This window comes from Periplaneta americana, chromosome 4 (genome assembly GCF_040183065.1).
Source record: "Periplaneta americana isolate PAMFEO1 chromosome 4, P.americana_PAMFEO1_priV1, whole genome shotgun sequence".
Lineage (NCBI taxonomy): Eukaryota > Metazoa > Arthropoda > Insecta > Blattodea > Blattidae > Periplaneta > Periplaneta americana.
In genome coordinates this window covers 81006228-81020765 of record NC_091120.1, presented here as the reverse complement: position 1 = coordinate 81020765, position 14538 = coordinate 81006228, and the positions used below count along the sequence as shown (strand labels likewise).

Genomic DNA, 14538 nt, shown 5'->3' with positions numbered 1-14538 from the left:
TGACAAAAAAAACCGGACCGACCCTTGTAGCTGATTTCAGAGTCTTGTTCATTCCAGAGCGTCGGACCCGAAACCACCTGAGCAGTTGAACAACAGCCACGCAACTGGTTACCGTTTTCGTCTTCATTGAGTAGCAAAAACCCATATTATCGTCATAAAGAAAATGAGTAATATGTAGGCAGAATTTGGTTTATACAGTAGAATTCCTCGTATCCGGCAACTGTGGGACAAAGCCAGTGCCGGATACCTGATTTTGCCGGATAATTGGAAAATACTTTTCGAGTCCAAGGAATATGCACCGACGCTCTGGAGTCAACAAGGATCTGAAATCAGCTACAAGGGTCGGTCCGGTTTTTTTTTTGCCACTACTGTACACGAATACTCGTCTTTTTATTTGACTTTGCTTCAGTGATACACTCAAGCTCAACAAAGAATTTACAATAAGGGACGATATTCTTAAATCTCCAGATACAATATAACTCCAATTCCTGTGTTAAAAATCTTGGAGTTTACTTTGATAAGCATTTAAACTGGAATAACCAAGTAGCCCATACTACCAAAAAAGTGCTTTCCATACTACATTCCTTAAACAGCATTCGAAAATTCCTTCCGCTATCACTAAAGAAAATACTAGTGGAAACACTAGTAATGCCCCACTTCGATTATTGTGATTTTATACTGACTGACCTCAATGTCAACCAGTCGCAAAAATTACAACGTGTTCATAATTATTGTGTTCGCTTCGTCTGCGATGTCCGTCTCGCTGACCACATTAGCCCATCCTTCCAAACTCTAAACTGGCTACGGCTTAACGAACGTAGAAATTTCATTCTTTTGTTCTCTTTTTCCAAATCCTTCACACTTCTACACCTACCTACCTTGCCCCCCGTTTCAGTTACCTGTCATCATATCATAATCTTTTCACATGCACGCAAAATAGCCGCATACTAGCCATACCAATACATAAGACATCATCGTATTCATCATCATACACAATATCGCTCTCGCGCTTGTGGAATACCTACCCAGTGACATCAGAGACTGTCGGAATTTAGTAGCGTTCAAAAGCAAGCTTATTAAGTAATTTCTTACTGCGTAGAGTAGGTTTAATTTTTACTTAATCAATAAAAGAAATGCTTCTCTCTTCTTAATTTTTACAATAAACTGTCTAGCTTTTATTAATCAGTTAATCTTTTAGTACTTAGATTTTTATTGTATTTGTAAATTTAATATTAATTTTAATTATAATTGTAATTGTATTCTTAATATTGTAGTTGTAATCCCCTGGTAGAGGGGAAGAGAAGGCCTGATGGCCTTATCTCTACGAGATTAAATAAATAAATAATAAAATTCTGTATAAAATCCTTCCAAGAAAGAGCCCACCTGTTTTAGGATCGCAGTTACGCAGGCGTACTAGGGAAAAATCCATAACACGATACAGTAGTACTACAAATAAGTACGCAGTATTACATAAAGTAATATTTGCTTTAATACTGAACACAAACCTCATCTTCATACATCAAATATACAACTTTTTTCTCTTTTGTGAGTTGTAATATTTTTAGAATTAAAAGAGTTTCTAACAAATACTTTTATTCTGTTCTTAAAGAAAATAAAAAAATAGTATTTTGCAAACAGCTCTGATGTCCACATTTGTGGGGTAACGGTTAGCGCGTCTAGCCGCGAAACCAGGTGGCCCGAGTTTGATTCCCGGTCGGCGCAAGTTACCTGGTTGAGGTTTTTTCCGGGGTTTTCCCTCAACCCAATATGAGCAAATGCTGGGTAACTTTCGGTGTTAGACCCCGACTCATTTCATCTCATTCAGACGCTAAATAACCTAAGCTGTTGATAAAGCGTCGTAAAATAACCTACTAAAGAAACAGCTCTATAGCATATTGACTGGTGGATTTTACATAAGGCTTCTTTATTCAGAACTTGCCTTTTCTTCTTTATGTGTAAGTAATTTATTACAGCTTTTCTTTAGAGTTTTAGTAATTGCAATATAGAATATTTATTATGTTCCAATTATTTGGATTTTTTTTCTCCTTATTTTAGATTTAGAGTTTCGACGAATAACTTGCAGTGTGACGTCCGCTTGACAGACATCTTTTACCGTCTGTAATGTGCTTGCTTGGTGCCAGTGCCTGAACTGAACTGAACTGAACTGAACTGACATCATCATTATATACTAAGCCACGATACGCCAACAATCATTCACAGAATTGGAGTCGTACTGAATATATAAATTCTACTACATCTTGAGATTATGTTAGGGTTATACGGACTAGTTTAGAACATAGGTATGCGTATTATATAACATAATTAGTACATTATGAGAATGATGAATGCAATATTAACACTAGTAACTGATATGCAAAATAATAGCGGCATAGGACAAATACAGTACTTTCCTGTTTACATTCTGAGACGAGTGATATCAAAGAAAATGAAACGTTCAAACAGTTCGCAGACAAACAGAATACAGAATACAGTTTTGCAGTGTTTCTTCGCATACGAACTGATGTTCTTTCTCTGTTATTATTTGAAACGTCTGAAAATAGCTCCTGAACTTCTCGTGCCCCGATAGAAACTCCGTTATTATGAAATGTGGTGATATATTTTATTTTGTCGAATCGATAAATGCAGTTGGGAAGTGCAAACAACAGTTGATTTTAAACAGCGTAAGGTCTTTTACTTCACTTTCTAAGGAATGAATGTGAATTTATATTCAGCATTCGAACTTTTATAGGAAACTCAATTTTCTCGACTTACTTATACATATTTATTGGAATGTGTTTACGTTTTCATTAGATGTACGACGTATAAAAAGAACGTATTCTGATTCTATAAAAATATATTTAAAATATTATCGCAAATACACGTTTTTGTGTGTCTGATATCGTAAAAGTGATTTTTTTTACATGCTGTCTGAGGGTGTTTCCATCCAACGAAGAATTGGCATAAATAAAGACGCGCTTCTTGAGCTTTTTTTGGATCAAACTTTTGTGTTTATCCTCCTGGATCCTGGAGTATAGTATACTTTACTTAATAGTACATGCATTTAGTTTCAAATTTTCCACTGGGTGGAATCATTGTCGATCACTTCTTCTCTGTGCTTGTCAAGCTCCTGACATCTCTTGGGACTTACAGAAAGCACAAGAAGATCGATTCAATCATTGCAATTCGTGTTTCAACTATTTGTAAATTAAAATGGCTACCAGCAACTCAACGCCAAGGCACCGTAGGACATGCTTTCGAAATAAGTACACAGTAGAAGTTATATTTTAGGGTAAAACAAATTATGATATAAGATGTATGTGCAGAGACTCGAAGTATGGTACCTGCATTTGTGCCCTAACTGTAACCTGCAGAATTTTTCAGTATTTTTCCTCATTTCAGTGACTTTTTTAAAGTGTAGAATTATATTTAACTTCAAAAATGAAACAAAAAAGTCTCAGGTCTCAGGAGGTTTTTGGGAAAGTAGAGGATCACCGAATCCTGGTAGGCATACAAACAATTCTACATTCGAGTCTTGTAACCGGTAAACTATCTGCACTAAAACTTAAGAAAACAAGCAGTCCAGGTCGGGACTTATAAAATAAAATAGTTTCCTGGTTTATGAATTGCGATAATTGGGTATGTAATATGCATTTCTCTTTTAGTTCTGCTGATATATTCGGTAACATGAAGCGAGTTTTGTAGCCCGGAGGAGAATAATATGAATAATATTGATATATTCATTTGCGAATATCAGGATTTATTTTCGTGTTAAATTACTTCAAACCCATAAATATTTTACTTGTGCTGTAAAATTTTTTATTTACATTTTCTTTTTATACGAATGCACTTTGTATGTTTGACAAGGAAAATATACTACACATTTTACAACATTTGTGGTTGTCACGCAATAATGACGTCACAACGGTCCTTGCTCTACTGATATGAAAACAACAGGATTGAAACGGCTTTGCATGTCACCCAGTATGGTGCAAATATAGTGTTATTTGCTTGCATTTACAGAAGGTAGAGCAAAACTGAGAAATCACCTTTGAATCCCAGAGCCAAAGAAACAGAGGAATTGCAATTTTCATACTAGTACTCGAATCGTGCCACAAGAAGCGTTCAAGGCATGTGATTGGAAAACGTTATTCTGTAGGCATACACAAATTTTTTGAGTAGGTTATTTTACGACGCTGTATTAACATCTTAGGTTCTTTAGCGTCTGAATAAAATGAAGGTGATAATGCCGGTGAAATGAGTCCGGGGTTCAGCACCGATAGTTACCCAGCATTTGCTTATATTGGGTTGAGGGAAAACCCCGGAAAAAACCTCAACCAAGTAAATTGTCCTGACCGGGATTCGAACCCGGGCCACCTGGTTTCGCGGCCAGGCGCGCTAACCGTGGCATACACAAAAGTATGTACTTCAACAAAAATGCTACTGTCGTTTATATTATAGTAGATATTTATGTAAAAATTTCATCTAATTACAGAATCACATAATGAGAATCGCGCTTTTCTAAAAAGCCACGACTCAAGGCCTCGAGATGCTGTAGAAAGAAAAGTAGAAGCATACGTACATTAATAATCCGTGGTTCCACAGCCCTTGAAGGGCCCAGTCCGACCAGCCGGTTGTGGCCTCCGTTCACATGCCGAAGCAGAGGTGGACGATCATCTAAATCAGAATGGAGGTATCATGTAGTTAACACGATGATCCCCCAGCCGTTATATCTGGCTTTCGCAACCGGATTTCGCTACCCATCGTAGTTCCCCAAGTGCATCACGATTCTGGGTGGGCACCGGTCCCATACACTGGCCGAAATTTCATGAGAACATTTCTTCTCTCATCAAGACTCGAACCAGCACGCATACCGTTACGCGAATCCTAGGCAGGATGCCTTAGATCACCACGCCACGCCGTGGGACAGAAGCATACATTAGCCTATATAAAATGCTAGGTTAAGTGACGGTATTGACACCATGCAGATTATAACCAGAGCTAGGAAGTTGGTAGCAAAACTGTTAAGTTGTGCGAGCTTGGATTATATCTCTACCCAATGAAAAGTAATAGTGCATCTCTCAATGTCAGTGAACCAGAACGACAAACCTGTACAGTAGTGGCAAAAGAAACCGGACCGACCCTTGTAGCTGATACACAAGAATCCTGTGCTGTGTATTGTGTCAAACTGTGGTCATTTCAAATGGATAGTGAAGCCAGGGGTATGTACTGCTATTTAATGTAAAATACGCAGTTATCTTTGCCGAATAGAGGTAGAAATGTAATATTGATGCCAGATGAAAATAAAACTCTCAAAGTTTTTTCGTCTGTAAATTTGAGGCACTGAAGGAAAAAAAAAAGACGGTAAGAATCGAACAAATGCAATAAATTTCATTGTTACAATTAATTATACAAGATGGATGTGTTTTGTGACTAGCAAAATTTGAATCTGTGACTCTGAAATCAGCTACAAGGGTCGGTCCGGTTTTGCCACTACTGTACAGTCGGGTGGTAACCAAACATGTGCTCTATTCGCCCACAGCCTTAGAACAAGAAAATAATAAACGAATAATATAAAAAACAATAATTTGTAATTATAAACTTCGTAACTTCAAACTAAAATAATTTACCCATACATATAAAAATAACATAAAAGTATACAATTATGATTCTAGCCTCATTATAACAAATAAGAATAAACATTTTCATTTTATCAAAAGAAATATTCCTTTTATGTTCAGAAAAAAATTATACTCTGAAAATATTCGTTCTACGTCACAAGACGTTACTGGAGCAAATCTGAAATATGAAACAGTATATCTTACTATCATCTACTACTTTGTGAATCTAATAGTGTACCGGTATCTCGTATGTGGCACATCATTTTAAACCCATAATTATTTTAAGAAAATTTATATTTTTATTGTAATGACAACTAGGAAGTTTCTATCGTAATTCCGATGTTGAACTTGGACTGTAACGCAACCGAATGCATAGAAGCACGAGGCATCAACATTTAACAAAGAATAATACGGGAAAAAATAAATGTGTTACACATTTCTATTTGCATAATTATTTAATAACAGATAAGTTTCTTTTTTAAATCATGCATAATAAGTAAGTAAGTATTAATAACTTAAGACTGTTTTTTAATCTAGCAATCACAGTTGCAGCTGCCTACTTCTAAGCACATCATAACTTGCATACCCGTTGATTTCAACAGATTAATAATAGGCTACATTTTTGTCAATTTTTTTTTTCGTTATTTTGGAAACTTTGGATTTAGTAAAATAACCCAATAAAATAAAATAAATAAATAGAAGCATTTGTAATGGCCATATTAAAATTAAGCTCAAGGAGAGTCGCTCAAAGTTGCAGACATTAACTTAAAAACTTCGTGTTTTTCACATCCTCAACTATATTTTATACAAACAAGTAGGAAAAAAAAAAGATTTTACACACATCAAAAAGCAATTCAATGACACTTCTGTCATATTGCTAATGTAGTATGTGAATGTACGTAAGGCGGCTGAAAATAACAATATTAATTCTAAAATATAAGTACATTTTTCAAAATATTGTTGTTCATTTCCGAAAATGTGTTACTGCGAAATTCTAACTGTATAATCACATTGCCAATGTAGTATGTTATGCGTTGTAGAAATAACAATATCTTAATCTATACTAATAATAAATCTGTAGCCGAAATCTTTCTGGTAATTTTCGATTTTCCAAAAATAATTGGTCCTAGCATATATAATTAACCACCCTGAAACCGAAAATCGCTTTTTTGAAATTTTTGTTTGTATGTCTGTCTGTATGTTAGTTACCTTTTCACGCGATAATGGCTGAACAGATTTCGATGAAAATTGGAATATAAATTAAGTTCGTTGTAACTTAGATTTTAGGTTATATGGCGTTCAAAATACATTATTTAAAAGGAGGGTTATAAGGGGAACTGAATTAAATAAATCGAAATATCTCGCTTATTATTGATTTTTATGAAAAATGTTACATAACAAAAGTTTCTTTTCCAATAATTTGCGATACGTTTTATTCCTTGAAAAATTTTGATAGGACTGATATTTAATGAGATAAATGAGTTTTAAAATTAAAATAACTGCCATCTAAGGCCGTGTAATGAATTAAAAAACAAATGACTTCATCTATAAGGGGCCTTGGACAGCAACAATCGAAAGCTATGAAAGATAGCCTACAGAGAATGTTTCTATGTTTGTATGAAGTAATATCGGAAGCTAAATTAACCGATTTGTATAATTATTATTTCACCGCTGGAAAGTGTAGTTTCTCTAGATGGACATAATGCTATAATGTTATTACAGTAACTTCTGATATAATATAATATAATATAATATAATATAATATAATATAATATAATATAATATAAGTTATTTGAAGGGTTCAGAACCATAGTGGGAAAAGCGCCATTTACTGAATACGTAGAAAACAAGGGTTAAAATTAAGTTATTACCATAATTCAATGGAAACCTATAACAATTAAAATAAAATATACACATTAAATCTAAATGATGTCAATCTTCATTAAACTATGGTTGCATGTAATAAAAATTAAGACACATTTTAAAGGAATTGTTATTGCACCGAATGAATGTCTCTGGTCCAAAATGATCGCATTTTAATTATTTGGATGCAATTTAAATTAAGTAACATATTAAACGATTTATCCTTCTATCAAACACGAATGTTCCCTGGATCAAACGTCCTATTTTAATTATGTAATTACTTTATATTTATTTCTAACGGGTGCAGCGGAGCGCACGGGTACGGCTAGTTTCTAATAAAGAAAACCGGTATACGTCTCTCAGAATATTAGTCTTTATGTTGAAAAATGACTTATTGCGAGTTTATATTGTATCTGTATTCTGTCTATAAAATAAGAATGAATATAATATGTTCTGACTTTGTGAGATATAGTTTCTCAAGTCATATTAAAAATATAGGCGTACAGCGGTCAAAGGGTAAAAAATCTTCCAATATAAATTAAATTATATATTTACATATATATTGATTCTTTGGTACGACCGATAGAGAGATAAATTTTGACTCTCGATGACACCCCAACGAGTTTAGACTGGGAACAAGTGAATTCCCTGTTTATCGTCAGCTGTCTCTAAAAATTAAAGCGAAAGCACACACAGAATGAAATTACGTGAAATGCACAGCTTCAGAATCAATGTACAGATCTTATAATTATTTTATCTCTGCCTCTGTGCAACGTCACATTTCTGGGGGAGGAAAGGAGACGGCAGAAAGGTTGTAATGCTTTTTAATACGTCGACTCCCATGATTAAGATAGTCATAGTCACTGACCGGCAGAGATAAAATGTAAGACTTGTAAAACATCTAAGTGGGCCTGTAGGGACCGAGGGGTGTGTTTTTGATTTGCTAAACTTCAAGACAATGCTAATTCATTTAAAGTTTGTGTGACTGTAGCATATACAGTGTGTATGTATATATATATATATATATATATATATATATAATATGTTCGTTTGATTTGACTTTATTTATAGTTTCATTTGTTTATTATTTTATTTGTATTTCTGGTGCTGTGAAAGAGAAGGCCTGTTGGCCTTAACTACGCCAGAATAAATAAATAAGTATATATACCAGGTTAATTAAAAGTGAAGCAAAGAAGACAGCCCGGGCAGCGCCGGGTGCTTTCAGCTAGTTGACTTAATAAAATTGTATTTCACCAATGTTAGCTTCACCAAAACGTTTGAACGGAGCCGCCATTTTCAGTTGTCTGTCTATGCGGGAAACAAATGACGATCGCAAAGCATGTTTTATAGTACCGTAAAGAATTTTCAGTTTGAAATATTGACGAACAACAAATGCTAGGGATGTGATAAAAACAAACAAATGCGAGGACAGTGATAAAATTGTAGCGATAAACAGCCATGATTGGTTGAAACACGTCCTTTCGTACCGTTTTATTGGTCAAAAGTAGTATGACGTAGTAAAAGTGTAATAGTCCCCTTAATTACTTTTTTTACTTTATAACTATTTAAAGAGTTATTTTATTTTTATGTTCAGCATTGCTTATTTTTATGTTTCCAAATCTATATTAATAATAAATCTGTAGCCGAAATTTTTCTGGTAATTTTCGATTTTCCAAAAATAATTGGTCCTAACATATACAATTAACCACCCTGAAACCGAAAATCGCTTTTTTGAAATTTTTGTTTGTATGTCTGTCCTCTCTGTATGTTTGTTACCTTTTCACGCGATAATGGCTGAACAGATTTAGATAAAAATTGGAATATAAATTAAGTTCGTTGTAACTTAGATTTTAGGCTATATGGCATTCAAAATACATTATTTAAAAGGAGGGTTATAAGGGGGCCTGAATTAAATAAATCGAAATATCTCGCTTATTATTGATTTTTGTGAAAAATGTTACATAACAAAAGTTTCTTTTCCAATAATTTGCGATACGTTTTATTCCTTGAAAAATTTTGAAAGGACTGATATTTAATGAGATAAATGAGTTTCAAAATTACAATAACGCCATCTAAGGCGGTGTAATGAATTAAAAAACAAATGACTTCGTCTATAAGGGGCCTTGGACAGCAACAATCGAAAGCTATTAAAGATAGCCTACAGATAATGTTTCTGTGTTCGTATGAAGTAATATCAGAAGCTAAATTAACCGATTTGTATAATTAATTATTAATTCACCATTGGAAAGTGTAGTTTCTCTAGATGGACATAATGCTATAATGTTATTACAGTAACTTCTGAGTGAATCGAGGACAGGTAAGATTAAAATAGCTTCTTATGCACAGAAAACTTGATAGGCTATTCTGTACATTCGTTTCCTGTATTTCCTAAAATAATTTTTATGACCAAATGAGTGGTCTCTGGATCAAAATGATCGCATTTTAATTATGCAAATACAATTTAAATTAAGTAACATAATAAACGATTTATCCTTATATCAAACACGAATGTTCCCTGGATCAAATGTACTATTTTAATTATGTAATTACTTTATATTTATTTCTAACGGGTGCAGCGGAGCGCACGGGTACGGCTAGTGAGAAATAAATGTATGTTAATAAGGCGTGGTTTTTATTGTGTAAATCACTTCGCGATGCCCCTCAGCTCTGGGGGTCGCGACCCGCACTTTGGGCACCACTGCTGTAAAGACTGCGATATCAACAATGGACGAAGAAAAATATTGAACATAAATCAAGTGATAATTTTAAAGTCTTTCTAACTAAACGGACTCTTTATATTTAAAGTATTTAATTAATAAGTTGCCAATGTTAACATACACGAGTAGTAGCTGTTCTTTTGCTTTGAAAGAACGTAACCTTAATGTAACAATTACGAGACAAGTTTAGTTATGCGACGCACGTTCGACAACAGGGCCTTATCTGGTGTATATTGTAATCAGAGAACCGTAATTTCTGATATGTATTAGTTAATTACCTGTTGTTTGGTCTTACATTAGTTAATATAAAACGCTTGCCATATGCGCGTATATTAAATTTCTCAAATTTTCACAGCTCGAGTACGGTACAAGAAACGCTAGTCGCAAAAATTTTCCGCCCTCAAGATTTGTCGCCCCGGGCTATGGCCCATGTTGACCCATACGTAAATACGGCCCTGATAGATTTACTTACCACAAACCAAAAAACAATTACGTCTTTGGGAAATTTACTTAATCACAACCTGTTATGCAAGTTACCCGTATGTAGCTAGGAAAAAAAAAGTCAACACATTCATTTGTGAAGTCTCCACCATTTCAGCTGTCATGCTTATGTGTATTTTCATGACCATTGAAGGAAGAGGTTAATTACAAACACGATTAAGTAAAATTGTCTCAACAAAAAAGTTTCACGTATAAAATTAAGTTTTGTTATATTGCATAACATAACGTGACGACATGTCTCTAAATATCGATAGCAAAAGTTACAGGTAACTTAATATTTTAATGCTCATTCAAAGGAAAAAAAAGTAATTTTAGTATGATATTTATGAAAAAGCTAGGGATAGAATCTGATTCTGTTTCATGAAATAATTTCTTTTAATATTTTAGCCGTATGGTATTACGAATTCCTTGATGATTTGATCTTATAAAATGTAGGCCTATAGGCCTAGTCGTAGTCTTAGAAAAAGGAACTAGCAAGAAGTTCATAAATATTAAAGATATTCCTTTTCAGTAACATAGTTAAACCATACAATGGCTACACAACTATTAAACCACCATGGGATATTTTGTAACTCCAGTTTAATATTACAATCGATTTTTTTCTGTGCTCTGCTCATAGTAATACTGCAGCATAGTAAATTGAAATAAACTTACTTATGGCTTTTAAGGAACCCGCAGGTTCATTGTCGCTCTCACATAAGCCCGCCATCGGTCCCTATCCTGAGCAAGATTAATCCAATCTCTATCATATCCCACCTCCCTCAAATCCATTTTAATATTATCCTCCCATCTACAGCTCAGTCTTCCCGAAGGTTTTTTTCCCTCCGGTCTCCTAACTAGCACTCTATATGCATTTCTGAATTCACCCATACGTACAACATACCCTGCCTATCTCAAACGTCTGGATTTAATGTTCCTAATTAAGTCAGGTGGAGAATTCAATGCGTGCAGTTCTGCGTTGTGTATCTTTCTCCATTCTCCTGTAACTTCATCCTATTAGCCCCAAATATTTTCCTAAGAACCTTATTCTCAAACACTCTTAATCTCTGTTCCTTTCTCAAAGTGAGAGTCCAAGTTTCGCAACCATACAGAAGAACCGAATTGAAATAAACTAGATTCTTTTATTTGAAAAGCTTAGCGCCTTAACAAAAACAAATTATAATTTGTTAAATTTTCCCTCTGAAATTTATTACGTACCTCAGTTATTCTTCTGTTGAGTGTGTAGTCGACCCAAAATTTTCCGAACTCTAACTTTTGAAGTAACTTGTCTCCAAATAAGACATGACATTAACAGAAAAGTACCGGTATGTATAACCGGAATTCGTACTCGTAGTCTACAGTGTGATATATTAGGAATATTTATTTTTCAGTCACTGACTTTACTGTATTATATGTAAAGTACAGAACCTTTACGTTACATGTTTTAAAAATTGTATGAACGTTTTCGTTGGATTATGCCAACATCATCAGATACGACATTCACTCTAGCAATATCATTAGTCTCTACAAATACAATACATATTAAATAGCATACAGAGTAATAAAAACAGACTAAAACCAACATAATTAGGATACAAAATGTCATTCTTGAGTGACTGCCCTTATTGTCAAATAGTTAAAAGTGCACGTGTTAATTAAAATATATATATATATATATATATATATATATATATATATATATATATATCTGTGTGTGTGTGTGTGCATCTCTTCACATTTTACAATATGCAGTTTATTCTATTTTTATTTTTTATTGTTTTACTCGTGAAGACTTGCAAACACATATATATTGTAATTCACACGTGTACTTTTAACTATTTGACAATAAGGGCAGTCACTCAAGAATGACATTTTGTATCCTAATTATGTTGGTTTTAGTCTGTTTTTATTACTCTGTATGCTATTTAATATGAATTGTATTTGTAGAGATTAATGATATTGCTAGAGTGAATGTCGTATCTGATGATGATGGCATAATCCAACGAAAACGTTCATACGATTTTTAAAACATGTAACGTAAAGGTTCTGTACCTTACATATAATGCAGTAAAGTCAGTGACTGAAAAATAAATATTCCTAATATATATTACAGACTTTTCTGAAAATCAATCAAAATTAATTGCAAAACTACAGTGTAAGTTCTAAGTCCACCGACAAACTTCAGGGGGTGATTCCTGACTGAAAATGAAGCACAAAAGTTCATAATTATCACCTTATATCCGGAAATGCATAGTTTCCACTGTAGATGGCACTGACGACATTCTCTCATAACTTGCAGTGTGCGTCTTGTGTGTTGCAGATAGTGTGATTTAAACAACGTAGAAGCACAATAATCCGGTATTCATTCCAGGAACAAGCCGAGATGGTGTTCGTGTATGGCCAAGCAGATGGAAACGGTGGAGAGGCACACGGATGTACCGAGCCACGTACCCTGACAGACAGCACCACCCACATCACACATTTGGAGCCATTGTTCGGTACATCATCTTGTTCCTGGAATGAATACCGGACCGTTGTGCTTCTACGTTGCTTAAATAACACTATCTACAACACACAAAACGCACACTGCAAGTTATCAGTGCCATCTACCGTGGAAACTATGCATTTCCGGACACAAGGTGATATGAACTTTTATGCTCCACTTTCAGTCAGGAATCACCCTCTGAAGTTTGTCGGTGGACTTCAAACTCACCCTGTATATTTCATGCCACATCAAAAATAAATTTTGTGTATTAATCCATCAAGAACATTGAAATTAAGTATTAAAATAACAGAATATCTCTAAGTGTATTGCACGTTTTATATTTCTTGAATTCAATTTGAAAATTAGGTAAATTGAAGGATTTAGTGAGAATAATCCTCATGATTCAGTATTTTAAATGAACTTTTTGTTAATGGCGTCGCATGAAATAATGACATTCCACACCGTGTACGATACATCGCACTCCCAGTAAAATAGTGTCGTAACTCTAAGATTGTGATTCGTAAAGATATGCTATTTCCTAGTAAAATACTGCTGTAAAATAGTTTAATAAATAGGTACCGAAGCCTTTGAAATCTACTATTTTACTATTATGATTTCGTACGTCCAATCAGTGAAACAGCATTGGAAATAATTTACGAAAGTAAAATGTAATTTTCGACATACGACAGTATTTTTACTGTATGTGCGACATGTGGTGAGCAGGAGCTGTGTAGAATCGAATTTTGTCGAAGTCCAGTTTTCCTGCCATCTGCAATTTCCTCATAATTCATAATAATTCTTATCACGGGTACAAAGTACAAAGTAGCCTAACTGAAAACTACAACATCGCTTCACAATCCAGAAAGACATATTATTCCACCTGACGATGAATAACTCCATGCCACAAATAATAAGGTTGTTGAATAATTTCAAGGGAAAAATTGTTCTGGGGCCGGGCATCGACCCCGGGACAATTTTTCCCTTGAAATTATTCAAGCCTGCTTCACAGGGAGCTTCTACCTGAAAGTCAGAGTTGCATAATATATCCGTTACTGTAGGTACGTTAACAGAAAGCCACAGTTTAAGCCACACAGAATTATTGTGTGCACTCGAAGTCGAGTTTCTGGCGTCTTGTGAGCCCATTTGAGTTGTGTGGATATAGACTACCGGTCAAAAGTTTTCGATCACCTATCACAACTATGGATTTGTGATTAAAGCAGGGATTTCGTTTTGAATATTCTATCATATCATAATTCTAGGACAGAAAATATTTATTTTGTTGGTCTATTTAGTTTTTCCGATGTGTTTGTACATTGAAATAAAGTATACCCATATAGTTGTTTTCATAGCTGATCGAAAACTTTTGACCGGTAGT

At 34.3% G+C, this 14538-nt stretch overlaps 1 protein-coding gene across 2 annotated transcripts in view; it reads left to right on the top strand.

Moving 5' to 3' along the window:
• LOC138697982 (uncharacterized) overlaps positions 1–14538 on the top strand; it is a 706355-nt gene that overhangs the window by 278399 nt on the left and 413418 nt on the right. Inside the window, exon 4 of one of the 2 annotated variants that reach the window (XM_069823617.1) lies at positions 13050–13634. The exons of the other annotated variant lie outside the window; for it this stretch is intronic. Coding sequence (XP_069679718.1) covers positions 13050–13421 — 372 coding nt within the window. The 3' untranslated portion in view covers positions 13422–13634. Of the gene's footprint in view, positions 1–13049; positions 13635–14538 lie in introns of those variants that run through there. 2 annotated transcript variants of the gene reach the window in all.